We start from the raw sequence: 27,173 nt of genomic DNA, 5'->3' as shown, positions 1-27,173 counted from the left end.
AGGGGGAAACAAAATTATACATTAGGAGCAAGGATGGGAGGAGACCAGCAACACCCCCTGTTTGCCACAAGGCTGCTGAGAAGAAGAGGAGGAGTTTGGATTTGATATCCCGCTTTATCACTACCCGAAGGAGTCTCAAAGCAGCTAACATTCTCCTTTCCCTTCCTCCCCCAAAACAAACACTCTGTGAGGTGAGTGGGGCTGAGAGACTTCAGAAAAGTGTGACTGGCCCAAGGTCACCCAGCAGCTGCATGTGGAGGAGCGGGGAAGCGAACCCGGTTCACCACATTATGAGTCCACTGCTCTTAACCACTACACCACACTGGCTGAGGAGGTGGCAGTTCCCACTTCCAAGAGTTGTGCTGCTGCTGTGGCAGCAGCAGTGGATGATACATTCCTTGGAGGCTGGATCTGCTGCCCCTGTGCATTCTGCTGCCCAAGGTGGTTGCCTCACCTTCCATCATGGGTGAGCTGGCCCTACTTCTTACTTACACCAGTCAGGAGGTAGCTCTGCCTGTCATTGGCTGTGGTTCCAGCTAGTGTTGGTCTCCCCACCTTCCTCTCCACCAGTTCCAATGAGCACCAGCCACCACTGATAGCCGTGGCCCAGCTTCCACCAATCAAGACCCCGGAAGATACATTCTGAAGCAGTTGTACACAAATTCACTGTCTCCTGAGGCATTTGTTTTCAGGGCAGTGACTGTGTGCCCAGACCACTTTCCTTGTGCACAGGCCATCATCTGTTTGGTTTTTTCAGAAATGGTTATGTATCCCTCAAATCCTTCTGTAAGGCCTAATTCTTGTTTTTGTGTCATTGTCATCTTGTGCAGCGGATGAATCCCGGGACGCACACCCTACTGAAAGCAAACCTGATATTGGTGAGAGGCCAGGAGAAAGAAGCAGCTTCCCCAGCTCTGCAGGACACTTGTTCTTTGAATATTTGGTTGTGGTCTCGCTCAAAAAGAATGCTAAAGGAGATTATGAGCCCAAGATTACCTATCAGTTTCCAAAGGTGAGATACCCACCGTGATTCTTTTGCCAGATGACAAAACTGGAGCGCATTAGTGAGGAACGCTCCTCAGATATTATACCTTGGAGGGATGAATGCTGGAAGCAAAGCAGTGCCATGATGGCAGGTTCTGCTTCAGCCTTCCCTAACTTGGTGCTCTCTGTATGTTTTGGACTACAGCTCCCATCAGTCTCAGTGACCGGGGCCAAAGGTCAAGTAGGAGAAGGCTGCTGTACTCCAACCTCTCTGTTGTTTTGAGATGAACCTATGCCCAGGCAGGTGTATGTGTGTATCATTTCAGAAGTTGAAATGAAAACACACAAGTTGGAGTGCAGTATGGTTTTTTTAAAAAACAGAGATTGCTTCAAAACAGAGGGAAACTGGAATGTTAGGACACTTTTGCTGTTGCAATTCATGACGGCTGGCCCAAGCATTCCCTGAAAATGAAGGCAGGGGAGGGGGATGCTGAAGAAAAATGCTGATTTGGATCCTACATCTTTTAGATTCTCTTTGCCTGCCTTTCTCTCCAGTTCCACATAATTTTGCCTACATTGCAAAATTTTGCCTGTCTGTAAAACTCCAGTAGAATTGATTTATCTTAAGAAATGCAGAAAATCCTGCTAACAAAAACCAGTGCCTGCAGCAATCTCTCTCTTTTGAAGTGTCCCCCAGTGTTTTGCCTCATGGTGTATCTTCTCTCTATCCATTGGAGTTGTGCCAAGGAAAGTGCTCCCTTGGTAATTGTGAAAGTAGGAGGGATGCTGCTGATGGAGTGAGGAAGGAACATCAGGCCCAGTGTGTCAAGAAGGCATGAGAAAGAATATCAGCATAGTGGTCTCTGTGGCTGTGGAATATAATCCTAGGCCATCTGCAGGGCAAGCCATCTTTGTTGCAGGCTACATATATCTTACATACCTTTTAGACCTAGCGCTGACTGGGTCCTGTGTCTGGGCTGTGCCACTTCAGACCGCAGGGGTTGGAGCTCAAATGAGTGAATGCTCCTCCATACCAAAACAAATAAATCCCTCCATGTAGCAAAGCTGAATGTCAGGAAGAAGAGTTCTAGATTAGTATCTGAAGAAATTTACTTATTACTATTGTGGAGGCACATTCTGTCTGGTAAACCCTTACCTGCAGCCTGCAATGGCATCGATCAGACATGGACTTACTCCCTAAAACACTAAGCTAGGACAGAAATGACGTCGCCTAGGCCCACCTTCCTAGCTGGTGCCTCCACATGTTTTTGTTTACAACACACATCAGCTTCAGCCAGCAAGGACATTGGGAAAGGCTGGTCTAGGCAGGTGTGGGAGCAGTGAAAAGAGCACACAGCAAATGTCCCAAGTGTGTTGGCACTTCCGCACTCATCTCTGGGTTAAAATCATATCCTAGAAGATGAGGGGGTGGGGAGAAACGTCTTCAGCTCAGGGACTACATTCCCTTGAGGCAAAAGCAGGCAGAGCAATGGATGTGACTTTTAATTTTGTGCTGTATGTTACATTCCATCCATGTACGTGTCAGAGGTTTCTGCTCACACACCTCATGCATCTTTCCAGGCTCCGTCCAGGCATGCAAGTGGCATGTCACAGTTCAAGGGACACATTGCAGCCAGGCAACAGCACCCAGGGAGTATATGGCCTGTGGGAGAGGGCCTGAGGAGAGCTCTGAGAGCCAAGCAGAGGTCTACTGGCCTCTGGCCTGAGGTTACTCACCCCTGCTGTAAGCTTAAGCATCTCAATGAAATAATTTCCAGTTCATATGTGTGGAGTTGTATTTAAGGAGATGGCTTGTGTATTCTTTACCTGACTTTATCTAGCACTGCTGGACCAGGATTCAGTGCCACATTATATCTAAACGAAGCACCCTGACCGCTAGAGAAATGCAGGGGTCTTCCACAGAATTCCATGCTGTCTTGATCTAGTGTCGCGTTTTACTAAAGTAGTTCTGTCTGATTGAAAAAATTCACGTGAGGCTGAAATCCTTGTCGCTGAGTGGGGTGGCCGGTCTTTGCAAAGTGAGCACAGAAAGAGGCTTGTTACTCTTATTGTTGTACAAGATGCAACAGCCGTTCCGAAAGTCTGTGCCTCAGCGTTTCTTTTAAAAGCAGAATAAAACCATGTTCCTTTGTGGCTTCGCTTCATGCAGCCTGATTTCACACTGCAGCACTTTCGTTTTATCTGGGCATACCTTCTCACCACTCTGTCTGCATGGAGAGGAAAAGTACAGAATTGCTTCAGACTCAGATTTTCTTTTTAAAGTTATTTCATGCATGTGTCCTGCAGGCTGTGTAGTGACACAATCCACTGCTCAGTGTAGTATGTGAATTTAATATGTGACCTTCTGCTTTAGGCCCAGGTTGACCTTTATGCAGACAGCTGTGCAGGTGCCCTTAAGTCCCATGCTCAAGTACTGCCTTGCTCAAGAGGCTTTCAGTGAGATCGCCAAACATCACTTGCAAACTAGACCCCTCTTCATCTTGCTAGCCAGCAACTGTTTTCCTCTGCAAAGTACTATCTGCTGCTAGGTTCCTGTCATCTCAGTCATAGAAACATCTTCAGTATGCATTTGCCATGTGTCTTCTTTTTCCAGAACACATCCTCTTTTTCAAAATTTCTGTCTGGGTGGATTTTTTTAAGTTTGCCAAAATGTCTCTGGCTATGCTTTCTGGATGAGACCTAGACATAACTGGCGGTTGAAGACTTGCTTTCCTCTTCTCTTCTCCTGCCCCCCTCAGCAATATATTACAGCTTCTTTAGCCTACATTTAGTAGGGGTATTTTGCTCTTCAAAATATGGCAGCCCTAGTATAGCTATGTAAAGCTGTCTTATGCTGAGTCAGATCATTGAGCCGCTATTGTCTTCTTTGACTGACAGTGGCTTTCCTGGGACTCCAGCAGAGGTCTTTCCCTTCATTTGCAATCTGACCACTTGGCAGGAGGAAGTCTGTTTCCTGAGGGTACAGTAGGATATTTGGTTAAGGACCTCAGTCAACCTCTAGATAGCCAGTCCTTGCCAGTTTTTGCTTTATTCCTCTCCCCCCAAGTCAGGTGGTCTGATCTTTAAACGCTTGTCACAAAATGAGAGTAAGGGGTCAGAGAGGGGGGTGATTCCAGCATTCCACACCAGCCTTGCCAGCTTCTCAGTCCAGTATGTGAACCAAAGAACAGGCTGCCATGTTAACGGTCCAACGTGCTTCGTATATATTCTCTTATAAATCCTTACCATGGTAATCCTAGTTTGGGCAGTGTAATACTGTACTTACAAATACAAAAATGATGATCCACACATAAGGACTGAGGATTTTCTTTCAAAGTCCTTTCTTATGGCTACATATGATCTTCAGTCTTATAGAATGCAGGCAAATGTTACTTGAGAATGGTGGTATATCACCTTATAAGACTGGTGGTCATATGCATCTGTCAGAATTGACCTTGGAAGCAGCTCAGATCTTCTGTGTGGACTCTTATACCCCATAGCAAGTGAGCCAGTGTGGTGTAGTTGTTTGAGTGTCAGACTAGGGCCTGGATGACCAAGGTGCACCCTCCCATGAAGCTTACTGGGTGACCTTGAGCCAGTCACTGCCTCTCAGCCTAACCTACCACACAGGGCTGTTTGGGGGATTATATGAGGAAGGGTGACCTGTGCGTGCCACCTTGAGCTCCTTGGAGAAAAAGGTGGGATGAAAATGCAATGAATGAATCAAGTAAGAAAGTAAGCAAGCTAGGCACTTCATATTTCAACAGAAATCTCCCAAGTATCATGGGAATGTAACTTCTTTCATCTCCTTTTTTTTTTTTTTTGTGCTTTGTTTCTCATTTCAGCGTGAGAACTTGATGAGGGGACAGCGTGAAGAGGAGGAAAGGTTGCTGCAGGCCATTCCCCTTTTCTGCTTTCCTGATGGCAATGAATGGGCACCGCTCACAGAGTTTAACAGGTAAGCGCCGTGTGACTTGTGAGTCAGTGAGGGACTAGCGCTGTATTGTCCTACAAGAGATTAGGAAAGCAAAATAGACACCAAGGGGCAAAGGCTTAGTGCTACATACACATGATATACATTTAAAGCACATTTAAAGCATGTGGTCTCTCCCAAAGAGTATTGGGAATTGTAGTTTATCCCTCACGGAACTACAGTTCTCAGCCACCCTTAAGAAGCTAGTTTCCACAATACAGGTTTAACTGTATGATGTGTACCTCAAATTGTATGTTTGTGAGCAGAACCTTCTTTTTTTAATTCTGTAAAACCACCTGCTCATAATCGGTGGACCTTTATAATGATGCTTTATAGTCCTGTTTCTAGTTTAGCCAGCATCTGTTGAGTGCAGAGAGTGTTTTGTTTTGTTTTTGCAAAGGGCTGAAGTTAAACTGTCATTGTAATCTCTCTCTGCAGATTGTGATAATTGATTATTTTTGCACAATCTCTTACCATTCTCTCTGATGACTTAAAAATCATGATAGCCCTCCCTTAAGACAAAAACAGATGCTACGTTTTTCAGTGGGATAAAAATCTTAGGGTTTCCCCTGCCTCTGAAATGCACTGGCCACATATAACAAATGTAAAAGTTTAGTTCTGAGTACCTGCTCATTTCCCCCCCTTCTACACAGCTTCTGCATCTGACTTGCCCTAGTTTTGAGTAAGCCTTTGTTATCTTTCACTTCCCTTCACAGGAAGAGGTAGTAATGCTTGCCTGTTGCAGTGCAGTTTGCTAAGGGAAGCTGGTAACACCCTTAATGTGCCTCGAAAACGTGACCTTTGTATGTTACCCAGTTTGCGTTTATAACTTAAAGACCTTCAGGGGAATACGGCCTTGCTGGTTTCATTCTTGTAGTTAACAGGTTCATTGGAATCACTTGTCATTTTAAAAAAAACCTCCTGCTTTCCATGCCACTGCTCAGCTTATGTTCAGAAGAGTGAGGCTGCAGTGCAAAATCGTAGTTTATGCTTGCAAGAAATGGTTCAGATGATCTGTTTGCTCCCAGAAATGTTGCCGACCAAGCAGGAAAAAGAATACACTCTTGTCTTCTGCTGAGTGGTATGAAGGCACTTCTGGGGGAGCGGGGCGTGTTTTCCACATGTTTGGGCCAGTCATAGAATCTCTCTGACACATGGATCGTAAGGTTCCTGAGTTATTACCTGAAGACTGTATTTGCTGAGCCCCGAAACATTCAGAGACTATCAGTGCAATATTAATCTTGTCTGCTCAGAAGTAAGCTCTATTGAATTCAGTAGATTTTACTCACAGCTAGGGACGCGGGTGGCGCTGTGGGTAAAAGCCTCAGCGCCTAGGGCTTGCCGATCGAAAGGTCGGCGGTTCAAATCCCTGCGGCGGGGTGCGCTCCCGTTGTTCAGTCCCAGCGCCTGCCAACCTAGCAGTTCGAAAGCACCCCCGGGTGCAAGTAGATAAATAGGGACTGCTTACTAGCGGGAAGGTAAACAGTGTTTCCGTGTGCGGCTCTGGCTCGCCAGAGCAGCGATGTCACGCTGGCCACGTGACCCGGAAAGTGTCTGCGGACAGCGCTGGCCCCCGGCCTCTTGAGTGAGATGGGCGCACAACCCTAGAGTCTGTCAAGACTGGCCCGTACGGGCAGGGGTACCTTTACCTTTACCTTTTACTCACAGCTAAGTTGGGTGAGGATTGCAGCCTGCTTCCCAAATCTTCATTTAAGTAGCTGATTTGTTCTGCTTTCCCCCCCATACAATGGTTAGCAGACTGGTAAAACTCTTTAAGTCTTTTATTCTTTTTTTACAGTGAAACCTTTTCTTTTGTTCTCACCAATGTTGATGGAAGTAGGAAGATTGGCTACTGCAGGCGACTGTTGGTGAATATTTCTTTTACTGCTATTTTTTAAATGTTCCTTTTAGTTTGTTGTTAGGCCCTGGGTGGGAGTGGGGCTGGCTAATCCAAGGAGCTCATGCAGTTTTTGCAGTCAGGCCCAACCCCACACTGAGTTTGTAGAATAGGCATAGTTTTTCATATTGACCAATAGTTTAAGACTTACAAAAGAAGGAAGTTGCTAATACATGTCTGAATCCAGTGCCTTAGCCCCAATCCTTACTGAAGGGCCAAATCTGTGCTTGGGTGCTACCACTTTAAACTGTAGGTGGGACTCACTCCCCTCTCTATGCACAAAACACACTGATCATGCTAATCTTGGTCAGTACAGGAAAATTGATCCAGTGTCGCCCTGTTGCGTATTTTGGACCTAATACATGCCGACTGGATCCAAAGTGGCCATGAATCGTGATCTGCACTTGTTAAGGAGGTCTCAATGCTGAAGTTGCAGTACCCTAGTACTGTTCTTTAAGGAGTCCCCAATGCCATACCCAAGAGAATCTCACTGCTCACTCAGGGAGGGTGGTGGTTATGACAACAGCAGGATCCCTGTTCTGTGTCAGATGCCCAATACCAAGTGCCCATAGTCAAATGGACTGTATCTTGGACTGGGCATCTAGCAAAGAGGAGAGGATCCCTAGGCACTACTACAGCAATCCCATCTTCCCACCCAATGACCATAAGCTGCTCTTGTACAAAATAACTGGCTTGAATTGACTGGGACCAAAAAGGTTTTGCAAGGTCTGGATAATACATACCAGGCGGTCAGCTTATTCATCCTTGATCGTATCTATAGTGATGCACTACTTTGTACTTCTTTCTAAAGATGTGATTTAGGCCCGCAGATTTCATTTAGTCCTAAATTCACTATCAGAAAACAAGGTTGATAAATTCAGCAAGTGGAGCTCCCAGAGAGAATACGATGGACAAATGCATTAGTTTAGCTGTCATGGGATTTTTGTTTCTGAAGCCTAGCAGTGCAGGCAAGGGCAGAGAGTGTGATGGAAATTCTTGACTCTGCAGCAGGGTGTTGGGTGAAGGAACTGGGGCCTCTCCAGGGCATGAGAACTTGTCAAGTCCTTGTCAGCACTGGGCTGTTGCTGGATTTGGCAGGGATTCTATGAAAACCACCAGATTCTTCCCCAAAACGTACGGAGCTTTAATGAAAGAGCATTGTCAGGTATAAAAAAGAACTTACACAGTAGAGGAGAAAGGCAGAATGAAAGTCAAGTACTTATTTCAAATGATAAAAACAACCCAAATTAGTAGTAATAGTAGTGATGGCAGTAGGAGAGTGGGCTAGACTGCGAAAGATCTGAGTTGCTTCTCCATCACAGACATAATAATAATAATAATAATAATAATAATAATAATAATAATAATAATTTGTATACTGCTCTTCATCCAAAGATCCCAGGGCAATAAATTCTTTTTATATGAACAGACCATTGCAAAATATGTGCCCTTATCCAATCATAGTGTTACGACTTTTATAAAATGCATCATGGGACAATTGTCTGCTGCTGCTTAGCCTGCCCCTTGCCCTTACCACAGTCCCTTATCAACTTAAATGTTGATAAGGCTGTTCTTTTGCGGAGGTGGAAAAGAAGGTTCCCCTCCCCCTCGTGTGCAAGCAGCTCTTTCCACATGAGTAAAAACACCCACTGTTTTTTAAAATGACATTTACAAATAAATAATAATATTAAAGGGTTTCGTGTGGGGTCCCGGCCCTGGTGAACACTTACGTAGAATCCATGCTTAGAATGGAGCATTTGTTATGTCCCTACCGTTATGTAGGGCAGTCTTCCCCACCCTGTTTGGCTGGGGCTGATGGGAGTTGTAGTCCAAAACACCTTGAGGGCACCTGACTGGCAAAGGCTGTTCTGAGCTATGTCATTGGTGCCTTTAGCTTTAAAAATAAGTGACTGTGTAAGCATCTGTGGTGTGTGTTCCTAATGTTGGACCTCTAAAAAGGTAGAACTCATGTGTTGGAGAGTGGCTGGGGCAACCCAGCCAGATGGGTGGGGTATAACTACAACTACAACAACACCAACACTCAGATCACCTCTTCCAAATAAAATAGGAAAAGTGAAAAGCAAGAATCCACAACCACATTTAGATCCTGGTTGTGGCTAAGAGTTTTGAGAGGGGAGGAAAACAGCCTTCTTTTTAAGTGACTTGGATCCACTCCCATTTCTGCAGAAATCAAAAATGACCAGCCAGAGCTCTGCACTGTATGTTACAAAGGACACTTGGATCATAGTCAAGGGCCTTTGCCTCTGGAGACATCTAGGCTTACATTCCAAGGCAATCTGATGCAACTTCTGGGGCAATTTCTCAGATAAATGAAACAACTGATCTTTTTTTAAAATAATAATAATAATGTGTGTGTGTATCAATCACAGCACAGTTGCCCTTGAGTTGCTTGCGGCTTTATGTTTATTATGTTTGTTCCTTCAAAGGAACAGTGGGGGGGGGGGGTTGTTGTGCAAAGAGTTGGACAAACACACACTGGGATCAAAATATAAATAATTAGCTTGAAGGATATACAGCCTGAATAGACAAGACAGACATAAAGGGGGAAGCAGAGAGGACCAGCAGAGACTGCTGGTTCAGGCAGCTACGTATTTCTGACCAAGGGTGAACAAGGCGAGGTGACTAAAGTATTAGTTTGTTTTTTAAAATCCATACACAAGGTGGGATTTTTCCCTAGCAGCAGATAAGGCAAGAGCAGAGAAAGAGAGAGGCAATGGGAGGAGACACCTTCCTGATACCAGAATCACTGTCGTTCACCTGGACATTGTAGGGACAAGTCAGGGGGATGGTGAGATTGGGGTTGTGTGAGCATGATGACCTCCATCAGGTCATCATGCTCCATCAGGGCATGCCCATTCCATACATGCCCATTCCAGGTTGGCAGTTGAATCTTCCTCCATCAGGGCTCCTGTTACTGCAGCTGGCACTCCCACAGCCCGGATTTCACTGCTGCCTGCCCCCCCCCACTATCCAGTTAATTGGTGCCAGTTCAAGAGTGCACCTCCATGGCACTGGCTGCTCTTGGCTGCAACAGCGATCATTTCTGGAGCACTCCCTACAGAAGTTGAAGAGAAACCTTGGCGGTGTGGTGGGGATCTTGGCATTGGCTCAATCTGGATCATGCCAGTGATGGGGGGAGGCCAGAGGCAAATGTGGATGGAACATGGGCACAAATGCGCTCCCACTCCCCCCCCCCCATCCTCCCCTCCTGTTTCCCCACTTGCTACCCACAGGAAATCAGAACGAAGGCTGCACATAACCTCCAGTGCCACAGTTTCTCTATTCCTGCTGAAGATAATACAGAGCAACCAGAAAGTAGGACAGGAAATCAGAGCCTTCATTACTGGTTCTTTAACTCAGATGATAACAAAGGGACAGGCTTTTGAAAGATGTGAGACTCCAAGTCCCGGAGGGCGGGGGTGGGAAGCAATGAGCCCTCAAGTAAGGGCTGCTGTGAATAAGGCCAGAAAAGGCCTCTTGACCACTCTTTGTACAGATGAAATGGGGGGTCTTCACAGCTACCTCCACCCACTGTTCAGCCTTAGACTGAACAACCATAATTCATTGTGATGTGTTCCTTTTTCAACACAAGAGAGTGTCTGTTGTCTCTTTCTATTCTGCAGGGACAGTTGTTTTTTATCCTCATTTCACTTTCTCATAAACTTTGTGACCTCTCTTTGAGGAAGCCTCTTTTGTGCACTTCCTTAAATTTGAGGGGGTGAACTGGAATATTCATATCTTAAATTAACTTGTTAGACATTCTGCACTGCCTTTCTTCCTTTGCCTTTCAGTTTATTTTGAATATTCTTAATATCCACCTGTAAATGGGAAATGTGTATGATGCAGATGATAGGAGCTTTCTCTTGGCTTGTTTCCAGTTAGCCGAAAACAACACAGTCTACTAGTTTAATTCCCCTACTAACTGATTCATAGCAGTCTGATTCAGAAGTGAGTTTGTATGTTCTCAGAAGTTTACATGTTGGCATTCTGTTCGCCAGTGTAGCCAACACCTTTGTTTGGGTTGTTTGCTCTTTTGACAAGATATGCAACATCAAAGCTTACAGCCAGATTTCATTGCGCTTAGAAGTACAATGAAAACTGGCTGCAAACTGTGCATGTCGTAGATCAGGGCTGGACCAAGAGATTTTGCTGCCTGAGGCAAACTATAAGTCAGCATGGCATTCATGCTCATTCCAGTTTGGCAGTTGAATCTTCCTTCAACTCCTTCCCTGCACCTGAAGACTGCAAATTAGCTTAGGGGATGCAGGCCACATGGCACACACAGCTCTTTAATCACCTTGCCACTGCTCTAAGCCCTGAGGCAGTTTCCTTCCTCTGTCTAATGACAAGACCAGCCCTGTATCCTATACCGTTCTGAAGATGTTCTGGTTAACATATGAGGCAGGCTATGTACTTTCATTTCTGCATGTCAAACAGTTCCAGTTATTTGTTAATAATAGCATTTTTGTGCACGTGGAATCTGGACTCCCTTTAAAGCAAATTGATTTCTTATGTGTGATTGGAAGCTGAAATGGAAAATTATCACCGATTGGGAATCGGTATTTGTCGTGATAATGTCCGACATTCAGATTATCTGGTACATTCTTAAGAAGTAATTTACTGAATGAACGAATGCCTTTGTGCCCTACTTCTTAGGATACAGACCCACACCAAGGGGATTGCAACACACACTCACACACAGCCAATCAATACAATATCTCATATAAACAATAAATTTTAAAATCACGGAACAGCCTGCAACCCTTCTCTTAATGAACCAAATGTGGCTGTTTCATTTGCTGTGGCTGAAGAACCCATTGTTGCCTAGTTGAAGGTTGGTGATCTGGTTCGAATCCTTCCCCCAGAGGATCTCAGTTGGAAAGATGAACTCTAGTCCTGGGTAGCTCAGTTGGTTAGAGTGTGGTACTGATAATGCCAAGGTTGCAGGTTTGATCCCCATATGGGGCAGCTGCATATTCCTGCATTGCAGGGAGTTGGACTAGATGATCCTCAAAGTCCCTTCCAACTCTACAATTCTATGATTCTTGGGTAAGGTGCTAGCTGTATCTCAGTTCTTGCATCTGTACAGTGAGGTTGAAGCTTGAGGCAGAAGTACCTCCTTTCACTTCCTGTGACACAAATACTTGGCTCCTCAGAAACCTGGTTTTCTCGCTTGGCATGCACCCACACCATAACACTTCGTGAGGACAAATGAGAAAGTGTTGTGTGCATAAGAATTTCTGCATAATAATTACAGGGCACAGCTTTCCAGCTGATAAAGCTTTGATGTTAGGCAGGGGAGGGGGGAGGAGAGAGAAACATACACATCTTTCAGGGCAAATATTTCAATTGCTGCTTAGTTGAAAAGTCAACAGGAAGACTGAAGGCCTTGAAAGGCTAAAGAAAAGAACGAAAAGCTGACTTTGACGGGTTTTTGCTTTATTTCATATGTTAACAGAACTAGTCGTCCCATAATTCCTCCATCAACCCATGGAGACCTGTGGAGAGACTCTTTAAGTTAATCTACAGGACTTCACAGTGAACACTATTATTGCAGCAGATATTCTGTGGTTCTGTTTGATGTTGATGTTTGCTATTTGTATGTTCAGAAAACCACTCAATAGAAATATTTATAAAGAAAAATCCCAAACAGCTGAAGGGACAGTTGGGGTGGGAAATACCTCAAATGTAGTGATTCAGAAGAAGGGGGAGGCAGTTGGATGTGTGACCATAAAGAAGGAATTGCCTTGAGGCCAAACAGGGCATGACATGGGGGGGGGGGGTCCACCAACAAACCCCCACAACTGGGTGTGTGGTTCTTTAAAACATACCATAGAAGGGGGCTGAGCTTCTGCCTCCTTACTGCTTTTTTAAAAAAGCCATTTCCCCCCTCCCAATGGTATTCTGTGTCCACATATAACCCACTCCGCACACATAGGGAGAAAAGTGGCTGAAGAGGGGCTTTAGGAGAGGTGTGTAGGTGAGGGAAATGCTTCACTCCGACCGCCAGCCCACGCTGCCCTTTAAATCTGTGTATTCACATTGCGTAAGGCTCTTGTATGACTCATAGAATCATAGAATCATAGAGTTGGAAGAGACCACAAGGGCCATCGAGTCCAACCCCCTGCCAAGCAGGAAACACCATCAGAGCACTCCTGACATATGGTTGTCAAGCCTCTGCTTAAAGACCTCCAAAGAAGGAGACTCCACCACACTCCTTGGCAGCAAATTCCACTGTCGAACAGCTCTTACTGTCAGGAAGTTCTTCCTAATGTTTAGGTGGAATCTTCTTTCTTGTAGTTTGGATCCATTGCTCCGTGTCCGCTTCTCTGGAGCAGCAGGAAACAACCTTTCTCCCTCTATGTGACATTCTTTTATATATTTGAACATGGCTATCATATCACCCCTTAACCTCCTCTTCTCCAGGCTAAACATGCCCAGACTCACTTTGAGTTATGCCATCATTGCTCCTACCTGTGTTCTGAGGAAACTCCAGACTCAGAACCAGGGCGTGTGCCCAGGGAAGCTTTCCTTGTGCCTGTTTCAGTGCTTTAGTGTGAAACCGGAAGTTCAGGAAGCAGTGTCGCCCCTGCCTCTCCAGCCCCCAAAAGTAGGTATCTCGTTGCAGTGCCCTGGACTTGCATGCTGATTTCTCTTGATTTGTCATGTGAACTACCAGGAAACCTGCCATGGTTGTGTCCAGGTGCTATGTCCTACATGCAGTGACAGTTTGCTCTCACTTGGCAGCACAAGTCCTGTGCACGTTTTACTCAGAAGTTAATTAACTTAATGCAGCTTGCTCCGCAATATAGGTGGGTTTGGGGCTTCAGCCTCAGCATGTCAGAGCTCCAAAAGGAAACCCACTCAGATGCCTTCTGCCCAGTCAATATTCATCCATGCAGAGCTGTTTATACTTGGTCCCTCCACAGCTTAGGTTGTTTTCTATGGTGACAAAGAGCTTAACCATCTGTTCACCATCCGGTTTATTCCACATCTACTAAATTCTCATGTCTCGGGCTGTGGGTAAGTGGGGGAGGGGGAGGAAATCACTTGAGGCTCATTTTGTGTCATGAGGATGCTTCATGGAAATGCTCACTGCGACTTAATCAGGACTCGGCTAAATTTAGAAATAAACTGTTTAGTTAGCTTATTAAAAAAACAGGAGATTCCCCCCTCTCCCCCTCTGTTGGCATAGTGAAACTGCATTGCTTCCTGTTGCTAAACCCAATTTTCAAGTTCCGTGGGTGATTTTCACAAAACTGGGTCATCCAGAATTCACCTTTCTTCTGTGTTCAGTGAGTTTAGCTGATGTCTTGTTGATCTTGAGAGAGAGCAGGAGGGCATTCAAACTGGTCTAGTGCTCGGGGCTTTCTTTCTGTCCTTATCATCATAGAGGACAAAATGTGTTCCATCTGCTGCAGAAAAGAAGAAATACACCCCACCCCAAAGAGGCTTGTTGCAAATAGCCCTGCATTTTTGCTTTCACCACTCCATAACCAACAATTCAGTTTAGGGGCCTTGAAAGTTGTGTTTAGTGACTTAAGCCACCTCTTCTTGTTGCTATAGGAATGTTTTTGTGTATTTGCATACTATAAACATGCAGTTTGAACATGACGTTTAGTGGTGGTTAACTTTTGTGCAAAATGATTTTTTCAGCCATCTGGACGAGGTGCACGTCTTCCAGAGGTTTACTGCATTGTAAGCTGCCTGGGTTGTTTTGGCCTGTTTTCAAAGGTAGGAGTTCTGGACTATCTCTCCCCGCACCCCAGTCATCCCTTTTACTCTTCAGCACATACAGAAAAATAGATTTGGCTCAGAATTGCTTGTGTTGTTATTCCATGTTTAAATCTACCAACTTCTAGTATTCCCCTTATGAGGAACCAGTACAAAGAAAGAGGCTCCATCTCGCCTAGATATCATCCCAGATGTCCTTACCTATTAATCAGTGGAAATGTGCTCTGCACATCATTATTAAAATTAAGAGCCAGTGTGGTACAGTAACCTAGGCATGGGAAGTGCTGCCACTCAAGCTTCCCAGTCCTGCAGAGTGGTTCTGAGGATGAGATGCCCTTAGAGGAAAGGCAGTTTACAAGAGGAGTTGACACCAAGATGTCGAAGATGAAAGAAGCAAAATTAAGTCTTGTGCATCATAATGTGGCTTCCTTGCTGAGAATTCTCTTTCTTTGGTAAGTCCCTGGAGAGGTGCAAGCAGATTCGGAGTGGCTGTCAAGCGACTGATACCCTTCTTTTTTCCCATTAGATTTTGGATGAGGTGGAGAAAAGGCGGCAGATCTCTACAGCTGTCATCTACCCCTTTATGCAGGGTCTCCGGGAATCCCCTTTTCCAGCACCAGGGAAAACGGTCACCATTAAAAGCTTCATCCCCGACTCAGGGACAGAGGTTTGTAGCTGCTGATAATAACCTCAGCTGGTTCTATCATGACTAGTAAATACCGTATTTTTCGCCCATCCCATAAGGCGCACCTTGTTTTTTGGGGGGGAAATAAAGGGAAAGATTTTTATTCCCCACACCAGCCCCCAGAACAGGCAACTCTCTGCAGTCTTCGGCATGCAGGCAACTCTCCGCAAGCCGTGGGAGCCCGGCGCGGCCTCCCAAGGCTTACGGAGATCTGCACGAAGCCTGCATTCGCCCCATAGGACACACACACATTTCCCCTTCATTTTTAGAGGGGAAAAAGTGTGTCCTATGGGGCGAAAAATACGGTAAGTCAGTAATGGTGGTAGTTCAGCAGGGAGTGCAATAAGGCAGGAGCTGCTGATCACAAAACACTTTGCAGCTGGGTTTAGATGTTAACTTGAAACCATGGTCTGAATGTCACGGTTTCATGTTAACATCTGAATCCAAACCTGCCCCAAAAACGTAGTTCTTGGGGATAAACCAGGTGCTGAAGCCATGGTTTGAAGCTGGTCTGCAAGTTGCAGTTTGAGCTAACTATGGTTTCGCATTACATCCAAATTCACAGAGCATTGACAAACCACTCTGAGGGCCATGCTTCCTCCTGAAGAGACTACTACACAGTGAAGATGGCAGTGAATTTAGGAAAAGGAATGGTGGATAGATGGAAGGGACTGGTCAAGAAGCTCTAAACCATGGTTTGCCCGTTGTACACCTGGAAACTAAAATGGTTTGCTCACTTAACTATGGTTAGCATCACAAAACATACATCTGCACTACATTTGAAGTGAGCCTTTATGTGGCTAACTTTTGTTTATATGTGTCTGCCTGGATTTTATCATCTTGAAACCCATGGACCACATGGGTTGTTAGTCATGGACACAAACCACAATTTTTCACTTCAGAAAGTGGTATGACTAACAAAACTGATGACTTCTCCACTGCAAGCACACTGCAGTTGAGATAGGAGGCAGGGGAAGAAAACTCAATTGGCATGGGAAGATTAGACATATGAATTGTCCAGTGTGTGCCTTGAGAGGCTTAAGTGCCCACAGTCAGGAACTTTGGAAAGTACCCTATACCAGGTCAGGTTATTTGCCTGTTTTTTGTTTTGACTGAAAGTGGTTCTCTGGGACTGGGATGGGGAACTTGTGCTCCTCCTAGTGTTGTTGGGCTCCAACTCCCATCAGCTGCCTCCATTAAGGGCAATAATTTTGGGATGATTGGAAGGGCCACAGGTTTCCCACTGCTGCTCTAGGATCTCAGAAATAGGCCTTTCATGTCACATATTACCTGACCTTCATTCCACCTGGACAGGTGATGGATTGAATCTGTATGCAAAGAGTGTGCTCCACTACTGTCATTCAGGAGGACAAGAAAAGTCTCCTAGGCTATTAACAGTTGCATAGGAGAGGGAATTTATGTAGGTGTAGTTTTTATTAGTCGTACCTGCCAAAAACACCCTGTCCTTTATAACTACAGTGGTACCTCAGGTTACATACGCCTCAGGTTACATACGCTTTAGGTTACAGACTCCACTAACCCAGAAATAGTGCTTCAGGTTAAGAACTTTGCTTCAGGATGAGAACAGAAATCGTGCTCCTGCGGCGCGACGGCAGCAAGAGGCCCCATTAGCTAAAGTGGTGCTTCAAGTTAAGAACAGTTTCAGGTTAAGTCTAGACCTTCAGAACGAATTAAGTACTTAACCTGAGGTACCACTGTATTAGAAGTCCAAAATCTGTGACCGTTTCTGCATCTACCTGCCCCATTAGTATTGCTTGTCTGATGATAACAGCATGAGTGGTTTGGGTTGATATTGGCATGCTGAATCATAGTGCAAGAAATTCCCTACAATGGGATGGGAATGTGGTTTTCTACTTTGTAAAAAGTCGCCAGATACAGTGGAGGACAGGACTTGTGTACATTTTAATATTTGCACAGATTTGGGCAGATGTAGATTCCCTCCTGCCGTACTAGGACATGACAACAGCACCTACCCAAATTTCCTCTTTGATGCAACCATGAAAGGTGTAAGAGACCTGCCCTCTAATGTGTCTGGCATCTCTTCTAGCCCATAGCAAGTTTCCTCCCTAGGGAGAGGTCCTCTTACTTAGAAATATTAGTTAGGTCCTCGGCCACAAAGTGTGACTTGCCTTTCTGGGCTCTGTGCTAGTGAGTTTTGACTTCCTGTTATGATGTCAAAAGTTTGTTTCTTTCAGCTGCCAGAGAATGAAATTCTGGTATGATTTCCTGGCTTGCTCAATGTTTAAGGCAGCTGGAAGAGTTAGATAGTGAGTGCAGCCTGCATTTTCCTCAAAAGCATCAGCGTCTTTTCATTATCCTTAAATGGGCATAGCAGTATGTTTCCACCAGACCCTTTTCGGCTTGACTTTTATAGAGAAGGAGAAACTGCGCACAGAAAACAGATTATTTCAGCAGTCACACCCTTGTGGAAGTGCCCTTGCTGGCTTTTGTGCACATGTATAAACCTCCTCTGCAGGATTTTGCTCAGGAAACCAGTTCCTTGTGTTTGCATTGCAGACTTTGCTCAGGGAAGAGCCAGTTTCTCATCTTTGTGGTGGAGGCTGACCCTAGGGCAAGACAGAGTGGCTGGAACGACGTTATTGTCACTAAACTACATTTTCTCACCCCCATTACAGAAATAGTTGTGAAATGTTTTAAAGAATGACTCTGCTTTTTAAAAACGAGAAAGGGGGAACAAATGGAATAAACTTCATTGTGCTTTGAAAATAAATTTTAAAACCAGATAATTTAAAGCATGAGAAGTGGGAAAAGGCCCGCCTCCTCCAACCTCCTGGTCTCATAATGCCTAAATAGATGCCTGTGGGAAACCAGGGGCTGAACACAGCAACACTCTCCTTACCTGGAGCTCATAGCAACTGGTATTCAGAGGTCTCCTGATTCTGGCAGGACAGGCAGAGCATCTGCCTGCTGCACACTGCAATGTCAGGAGGAAGCAGAATGGCAATGGAAGGGCAGGCAAACCTACAGCAAGTCCTGTATGGTGTATATAATATGTACTTTTGGACCTACCACTCAGATTTGTCTTCTCTGTGCAAATTGTCAAAAAGCTTTTTCTGAGTCCATGTGCCTTTTTTCTGGCCCAACAGAGGTATAGGCAGCTTTGGCTGGGATTACTATGGTCTATTTTGTATTTTGTTTTATTTTAACAAAATAATCATTTATTGATTTGTTAGTCCAAAAAAGGAGCAAAAGAAATAAAAAGAATATAACATTATAACCCATAAAGCATCACAGCATGAAAGGACAAAAGTACAAAGATACAGCACAGCCTCAGAGGGGTAATAAAGTATTAACTCCTGCAAAAATTCCCTTTGCCCATAAAAGAGATATGGAAAAATAAACTACAGTGGTACCTCGGGTTACATACGCTTCAGGTTACATACGCTTCAGGTTACATACGCTTCAGGTTACATATTCCGCTAACCCAGAAATAGTGCTTCAGATTAAGAACTTTGCTTCAGGATGAGAACAGAAATCGTGCTCCGGCGGCGCAGTGGCAGTGGGAAGCCCCATTAGCTAAAGTGGTGCTTCAAGTTAAGAACAGTTTCAGGTTAAGTACGGACCTCCGGAACGAATTAAGTACTTAACCCGAGGTACCACTGTATTCTCCACCTGTGAATTCCATCATTTTTGAGAATAAAGCTTCTATAACATCTTAGATGCACCATGTTTGTACGTGCTGATGGCAGCGAGCAACCATGTACCTCAGTATTCATTTAAGAAATAAAACCATGCCATGTAACAAAACAAAAAAAAAGCTCATTCCAGCTCTGCCCTTTAGATGCTTGTAGTTTATGAGATATCTTTTCAAGGAGGGCAATTTACCAAACCTTAAAGTACCAGCAATCCAAATTATTAAGACTGAAGGACTTCCAGGATTTGGTAATAGAGTCCCAAGCTGCTGTTAAGAGATGAGAAATAAATTACTTGCTTTTCAGATCCTGTTCTGTTTCCATATACAGGTTCAAAAGTGTCAGGTGGAATGATGGCTTAATAGTTAGTTTAGTTATCAAAGAGAGAACACCTCATTCCACATTTCTGCCACTTTTGAGCAGGCCATAGTCTCTCTAGTATGTTTTTAGTGGGCAGCTGAAATTAAGATCTGGGTTTTAACTACCCAGTCCTGTTAGCAGAAGCCTGCACAAGGACTGTCAGTAGCACAGCAGAACTTTGCCCGCCCTTGCGTCCCTCTGCACTCCCACCCTCCCATCTCCCCCAGATCTGCTCTGGAGGGTCAGGGGAACCCCCAGAACAGTGCAGGAGAGGAGAGAGGGGAATGTTGCAGAAATGCCTGCGCCCATGAAATGATCTCGTTAGGACTACGCTGCATTCCACCCTAAGCTTGCAAAATAAACAAGAATAGTTAGTTCTGCCTGGAATCAAGCATTTGCTTCTCTGCCTTGGCTGTAGTGAGTCACTTGCAGTATGGAAAGTCCAAAGGTTACCGAAGCTGTTGCACCACTGTTGCCTTTTGAAATAAAGGATTATGGGCAAATGACAGGCTTAAGAGGAGGAAATAGATGTGCATTCCACTGGTTTTAATGGGACATACTCAGAAGTAAGTGTGTACATGTGACTGCAGCCAAAGTTGGCACAGTACTCCTTGCTTCCTGGCTGTCTCTCTGCTCTCCAGTCAGTGATGATGGCCGATGGGCTGCCTCTAGACATTGATTGATGTTGCTGAATGGCAAGTAGCCTGTGGGAAGGATATGTCAGTTTGGGTTCTCAGTTTCTCATTTTTCCGATCTGAAATTCAGTTCTCCACATTTCTGCAGCAAATTGTAATTATTATTTAAATCCTTAGGAAAATTAGTCAGCTTTTTTTGTTTAATTTCTCCCAATAAACACACACACACACACACGGTTTTCAATAATGTGCACCTGGTTGCAAGCAATTTTCCCAAATATAATGGACTATTGTATGGTATTTTCACAAAGATTTTTTATGTACATTTCCCCAACAATATGTGCATTCTTGGGATCATTGCACCTCTAAATTCAGGTACTGTAAGTTCGAATTTTGAATGACAGCTGTGCTTTTTTGCATTTTGCTTCAGAAAGCACAAATTTGGCAAATTCAGTTTGAAATGCAAACTGGATTTCTCCACCATCCTTCATGGCAAGCAAAGGAGGTGGAAGAGGTGTTAGCTCAGCCTACCCCATTCACACCAGTTCTATTCCACTTGGGAGATGCTCTTTTAAGCCTGTGCTCTGCCTCACAAAACCGCAAGTGGTTGAGGCCCACCCTGTGTGCACAGCTTGCTCTTGTTTTGCCTATTAACTGTATCCTGTCAGGTGTTGTGTGTGTGTATATGGCCCTGGCTTGTTGGTTGTGTCAGCTTGTGGATTTCAGACCTGTGTGTCTTGTGGTGCCACTGGTATAGCAGGAATGTTTGCACACTGCCCTCTGCAGGCGAAAATTAGCATTATAGTATGGAAGTAAATAAAATATATAAAACAGGAGGCTACAAACAGTCTAAAACAGGAGGCTACAAGCAGCAGCAAGCCTGGAGCTCAAGTGCCGTTCCTTCTCTCTCTTCCCTGGTGTAGCTACAAGGAGATAAGAAACATTTAAGCTAATTGGATTCTCTTGCTGTGTCCAAACTCATGGGGACTCCGGTTTGTTTAAACTAACTGAGAACGAATCTGGATAATAAATCACAGTTTGATGATCTTGGTCTATTTGAACAAGCCTTAGTTCTCCCGAGTTCAGATGTAATGTAGAACTCGAGCCCAAGACTTGCTGCTACTTGTGCACATAATGCAAAATCATAGTTTAGTGTTACATTCAAAAATGGCATTTAGGTTGAATTCTAGGGCAGTAATTTTAGTTGATCATAATGATTCCTCTTCATTGAGTAGCTGGAGATAGTGTGTGGGGGAAACGGGGAGTGTTTTTTTGTTAAGCCTATGATACAAAATGTACCCACTCCTGTCTACATAGATGAACATAGTCATCCTGCCATGTCTTGCTTTCTTCCTCACAGCATATTGAGCTAACACGGCCTCTGGACTCTCACTTGGAACACGTGGAATTTCAGGCCCTCTTTCAGTGCCTCAGTCCCGAGAAGATCCTCCAGATATTTGCCTCTGCAGTGCTGGAACGGCGGATAGTATTCCTGGCCGAGGAACTCAGGTGAATACCTTGGCTTCAGTCTAGGCCGAAAACTAATTGCGCTTCAGCCCCACTGAAATCAGTGGGATGACTTTGTTGCTTGTACTGTCAGGAAGTGTAGTGATTAGTCAGAATTTCTTTCCCTATTGGCGTAGATTGGGGTGGAGGATGACTGAATGTGGCCCATCTAGCCACTTTGTTTGGCCCTCTTTACTGGCGCTAAATGTAGTAATGAAATAAGGGTATTTGTGCGCCATGTTCAATTGATTTCGGCCTGGTGCGCAACTAACGTTTCTGAGTGTATCTCAGTACAGTGGTACCTCGGGTCACATACGCTGCAGGTTACAGACGCTTCAGGTTACAGACTCCGCTAACCCAGAAATAGTACCTCGGGTTAAGAACTTTGCTTCAGGATGAGAACAGAATTCGTGCAGCGGCGCATTAGCTAAAGTGGTGCTTCAGGTTAAGAACAGTTTCAGGTTAAGAACAGACCTCCAGAACAAATTAGGTACGTAACCAGAGGTACCACTGTAATAATCTCATCAGCATTATGACTCCCTTTTCAGCTCCCTTTCCAAGTGCATCCATGCAGCTGCAGCTCTTCTTTACCCCTTCACCTGGGCCCATACGTACATCCCGGTGGTTCCAGAGCAGCTTCTCTGCACCGTCTGCTGCCCCACACCCTTCATGGTTGGGATCCAGAAGCGCTACCTAGACGAGGTTCAGGAGCAACCCATGGAAGAGGTACTGTCCTTCATGTCTCTGAGTAAGGGGAAAGTGGCACTGAATGACAGAAGAGCAAAACATGACTCTGTATTGGGGGCTATCGCAGCACCAAAGATGGGAATTTGTGGTGTCCGCCTATGTCCTCCTCCTGGCAAGGCTTCTATTCTTCATCACTTCCACCTTCATGTCCAGTTCCATGTCATCTTGAAGGCTTGGCATGGTCATTTGGCTCTCATAAAATCAATGTTGGTTGTTCCATCCAACTGCAATGCGCCTAGATTTTGTGTGTGTGTGTGCAAATATTTCACTTCGGCTCCTGGTTTAATTTTATGATGGTGTCAGTTTACACCTTTTGGCCTGACTCAAACCCTTCAAAGGAACTTGCATCAAAACCTTGAAATAAACCAAAGAAACCAACAAAATCCTCAAGGACTACTTCTCTCCATATGAACTAGCCCAGATCCTCTGGTCTTCATCAGATACTCTTCCCCATGTGCCTTGCCAGTAGTAGGTACAGAGTGTGGCCACACAAGAATGGGCTTTTTCAGTGGTGCCCCCCAGTGCAGTCTGCGGGATACTCTACTTGGGGAGATGTGCCTGACACCGTCTTTGTCAGTCTTTAGGTGCCAGGCTGAGACTTTTTTGTGTGTTCAAGCTTTTGATAATTAATTTGCCTTTTACAGTGCTGTTCATATTTTAGCGGGTTGGGTAGGCCTTATAATATTTTACTGAATGTCTGTTTCATATATTTTCTATTCTTCATAGTTTCACACTTTTCTGGTTTTGAACTGCTTTTATTTGTTGTATTAATATCTTGCCAAGTTGATTTGGGACTTTTTATTTTGTATAAAGTGACTAATCAATGCAAATAATAAAAATTAAAACTCCCATGATTACTGGGCATCAGAACCCACAATGTCAGTGAGTGTTTTGGCACAACTTGGTTGAAGCCACTGCCTTCTGAATCCCCTGCATTCTTCCATCCCTCCAGTTTTGAACATTCTCTGGGTAGTTTGCTCATTCTTAAAGTAGTTCTGGATAAATAAAGCTGGATCTTATTTTATTTTTACCTTTTTAGGTGCTCCTTGTTGATCTGTGCAAAGGAAATTTCTTAAAATTGGTAAGTTCAATCCAAATATATAAAAGGACTTGATGGCCCTTGTGGTCTCTTCCAACTCTATGATTCTATGATTCAAATCCAACATTAACCTTGGGTCTCCTCTGTCTTTTATGTCAATAAGAGTCTTATGTTTTACCCATGGTTTCTTCTCCCTCCAAATAAACTTAGACAGATCTTTTTGCCAGTCTTTCAGACATCGTGTATCGTTAAGTATTGGAATTGTTTGGAACAGAAATAGCATTTTAACCGAACTCAGACCTGCCTAGCCTCCAAAACATTACTAGACAATACCCTGGGATCATTTAGACAGTCTTCACTCTGCCAGGCTAGGCCAGTATAATCTGATGGCAAATCAAGCTCTCAGGCTGCCATGCTACCTGTTTCTTGGTTTCTTCGTGAGATAATCTTTCTGTTCTCCTCTCAGATACCATGGGATGGCTCCTGTTGATATATAATGAGAGACTGCATATCCATGCTGTCAGATGCTGTTGTGGTTGCTCGAGAGTAACCAGGCAGGACTCCGACCTGTCTCTTACAGGCTTTATTTTGGTGCAAACTATTTACAGTGAAGAGCGTCATAAGTTCATGTCTGGCTCAATCGCTAGCAGAATCCGGGAGTGGTCTGTTCTTGTACCTCCCCCAACATAAATGTTTCGTCACCCCCAGTCTTTTCTGCCCCTCCCTGCGCCTCAAGCTACTGCGCATGATGGGCGTTGGCAAGGGCCTGCTTCCCTCCTCTCCAGCTTGCTCAGGCGGTGTTAAGGCTCTTACTAGCATCCTCTGGTCCTTCCACCTCTTCTCCACTGGAGGTGGGGCTTTCCTCCTCGCCGGAAGAGGAACTGCTTCGCAAGATTTTCGGAGGCTCCCTGTAACACAATTCCCCCTCTATCTCTCACCTCTGCGTCGATGGCAGTTCCCTGACACCTATAAATTACATCTGTCTGTACGTTGTGCAGAATGTGTCTTGGGGGAGCTAGTGGCAAGACGTGTTTATAGCCTTACAGACCTGAAAGTGCCATCAGAAAGGGGTTATTTTTGAGTGGCAGCCCCTTGTCCTCACATCTGCTGCTTTTCAGTGGCCGGCCGTTGTCTAAACCTCCCTGTTAATAATTCTGCAGGTTGGTGACGAAGAAGAGATTTTGCCTGCCAAGCTACAAAGCGAAATGCTGTCCTCTCTGCCCACGATGAACAACAACGTACAAAGTAAGCCTGCCTGTCTCCATCTCCCTTTATATACATAAAACAGAGCTATTTGAGAAATGTTATGAGGGAAGGGCTCCAAAATGGCTGTCCTTGGACAGATGAGCTCAGATAGGAGATCCTTCTTTCCAAAGATGGAGGAGACGATTTTGCATCCCTAGCTCTTTCTGCCATTATAGATTATATGCAAGCTAGTGGTGCAGGTAGATCTTCCCTTTGGAGCCCTATGTTTCCATGGCAACAGCTCCTTAGCAGTTTAATGCTAGGGGATTGGGTTTTATGACTTAAGGACGCCACAGTTAATTGATGAGTTAATACGCCATACTGCCTCCACTGTGTGTAAGTGGTAGACATTTCCTCATTAAGAAAATGAGTATGCAGAGCTTTAAAGCTCTTTGATTAAAGGGGCTGTGAGAGTGAAGAGTACCTATGTTCACGTGAATTCTCCATAATCCCTATTAGAGATTAATGTCTGAGAACTCTGAAGAACTCAGCAAGGTTGAGTAATGTCTGTTCCGTGGGGACTGTGTATTTGTATATGTCACCAAGCTTCTATTAATCGGCAAGGCCCTTAACAGCTTGAGTCCCAGATATCTTAAGGACCGCCTGATCCCTTATATCCCTGCCCGATCGCTGAGATCTTCGGGGAGTCTGTGTTGTTTGTTCCCCATGGCTCAGATATATAGCTTGTAATCACCAGAAATGGGGCACCCTGTGTTGTGGGTCCAAACCTGTGGAACTCCCACCTAGCTGAGATTAGGCAGGTGCCCTCCATGCTGATCTCCAGGTACACAACAAAGACTTCCTTATTCTAGCAGGCATTTTAAGGCAGCCTTCAGCTTTATGGTGTCTCTTTACTGTTTTATTCTCTGCATGGTTTATTTTTATGTACACCTCTTAGAAATGCTAAGGATTAAGGGGTATATAAACGCAATCAATAATAAATGGGCACATATTGAACCATTCGTGTGTTAAGTATTGGTTGACTCTCGCCATGCAAGAAAACACACAAGATGAAAGAGAGGCAGGCAGACAAAAAGGCCGTCTGGTCCTGTATCCTGAGGCTTGGGAAAGGAGCAACACTTGTGCTAGACCTGAACTGTACATTATCTCATTTTCTCTCCCTGCCCCCAAGCATCTGAGGAACTCAACACGCGTGTTTCAGACGCCTTTGTGCAGTTTTTCGTCAAAACAATTGGCCACTATCCGGCACACATCAAATGGGGCAAGAATGGTCAGGGCACCTTCCAGGAGAGGTCGTTCTGCAAGGCCCTCACCTCCAAGACCAGTCGCAAGTTTCTGAAAAAGTTTGTGAAGACGCAGATGTTCTCCTTATTTATTCAAGAAGCAGAAAGGAACAAGAAGAGTGTTGAAGGTAAAACTGGTATAAGTGAAAGCATTCTTCCTTTAAACAGTCCTTATAAATATAGTTTGGATATGAGGACTCACATTTCAGGCCTAATAAATTGGGAGTTCCGTCTTTCTCAGAACCACAATATATAATTACCTATCGCAGTTGAGAGCTAGGTGCAGCGGGGGGGTGTGTGTGTGTGTGTGTGCATTTCCCACTGAGAAATCATGAATGCTGCAAAAATGAATATTATGCCCACCAGTGTTCTTCTGATAGCTGGATCCCCTGCAACAAATAAACAATTGCTGCACACCTGTTGTGGAACTCATCTACCCAGATTTCGCTGAACATTTAGGTTTCTGGGTCCTAGTACCCCAATCCCCTTGTTCTTGGGGGTTTACTGCCCCACTGATTCACTGCTCCTCACCCCCAGACAGAACTGCTGCCTGTCAATGTAGACAGCATTTAGATGGATCTTAAGGCAACTTCCTATGTTCCTAACATTTTACTGCAAGGTTGAAGCCGACGACAAGATCCTTTAGGTGGGGAAATCCATATGTACTGATTGGTGCATTTTGTTTCTTATTCACAGGATATTTTCAGAAGAGATTAAATGAATATGAAGAACAAAAGAAGCAAAGGAGACTCTCCTGAATTTGGGCTCTCAGGATTGCTCACCAGCAGATGGACAGGCCTGTGCCTAAATAAATTGCCTGTTTGGACCAAGATAACTTCCTAGGAGGAAGAGCATCATTGGATATGCTGGTTCTCATGAGAGGCCAGCTTGGCTTCAAGCTCTACTTTTTAATTTTCCCTTCCTTTTCAAGACTGTGGCACTACAGAGCTTTTCTATTACATAGTTAAAGTTTGGCTACATTTAACAGCCCAGCTTGGAAGTAGGACTGAAGTTCTTTAAGAAAACGGCAGCATAAAACTGAAATGAACCAAGTGATCATCTTGGTCAAAACTGGACTCTAGAAATTCAGTCAAATGAAGGAGATGTGGGATGGTTAATAATGACAAAGATTGTATAGCAAGTGATGAGAAAAATTATATTAATTGGAAACGTTTCTCTTCTCATTAAATGGTTTCCAAATCAATGGTTTCGTGCAGTGTTTGCTTCTAATGGCATCCTTTTGTTGGAATCAAATTTCTGTTTTTATTTCATTGCTCTTATTTCCATTTTTGTAAAGTTGTGTTTCTGCACTCAGCCAGGTAGCAATGGCTCCACTTGTTCCATATATTTTTTCTTAAGGGGAAAAAAGTATTGAATTTTCCTTCTCTCCTAGGGCTTTTGGATTTCTAAGTATTTGGTGGGGCAGGAT

General features: G+C 44.5%; 1 protein-coding gene across 1 annotated transcript in view; it reads left to right on the top strand.

Moving 5' to 3' along the window:
* Window positions 1-26,948, top strand: part of DENND2D (DENN domain containing 2D) — a 33,109-nt gene extending 6,161 nt beyond the window's left edge. The window contains exons 2-12 of the mRNA XM_028734682.2: window positions 831-1,012; window positions 4,830-4,942; window positions 6,756-6,825; window positions 14,532-14,609; window positions 15,136-15,276; window positions 21,324-21,472; window positions 22,018-22,195; window positions 23,256-23,297; window positions 24,416-24,500; window positions 25,633-25,872; window positions 26,441-26,948. Of these exons, the coding sequence (XP_028590515.2) occupies window positions 831-1,012; window positions 4,830-4,942; window positions 6,756-6,825; window positions 14,532-14,609; window positions 15,136-15,276; window positions 21,324-21,472; window positions 22,018-22,195; window positions 23,256-23,297; window positions 24,416-24,500; window positions 25,633-25,872; window positions 26,441-26,502 (1,340 nt within the window). The 3' untranslated portion in view covers window positions 26,503-26,948. The remainder of the gene's footprint in view (window positions 1-830; window positions 1,013-4,829; window positions 4,943-6,755; window positions 6,826-14,531; window positions 14,610-15,135; window positions 15,277-21,323; window positions 21,473-22,017; window positions 22,196-23,255; window positions 23,298-24,415; window positions 24,501-25,632; window positions 25,873-26,440) is intronic.
* The last annotated feature ends 225 nt before the right edge of the window (window positions 26,949-27,173 follow it).

Source organism: Podarcis muralis, chromosome 5 (assembly GCF_964188315.1).
Source record: "Podarcis muralis chromosome 5, rPodMur119.hap1.1, whole genome shotgun sequence".
Classification (NCBI taxonomy): domain Eukaryota; kingdom Metazoa; phylum Chordata; class Lepidosauria; order Squamata; family Lacertidae; genus Podarcis; species Podarcis muralis.
This window is presented reverse-complemented; position numbering and strand designations above follow the sequence as displayed.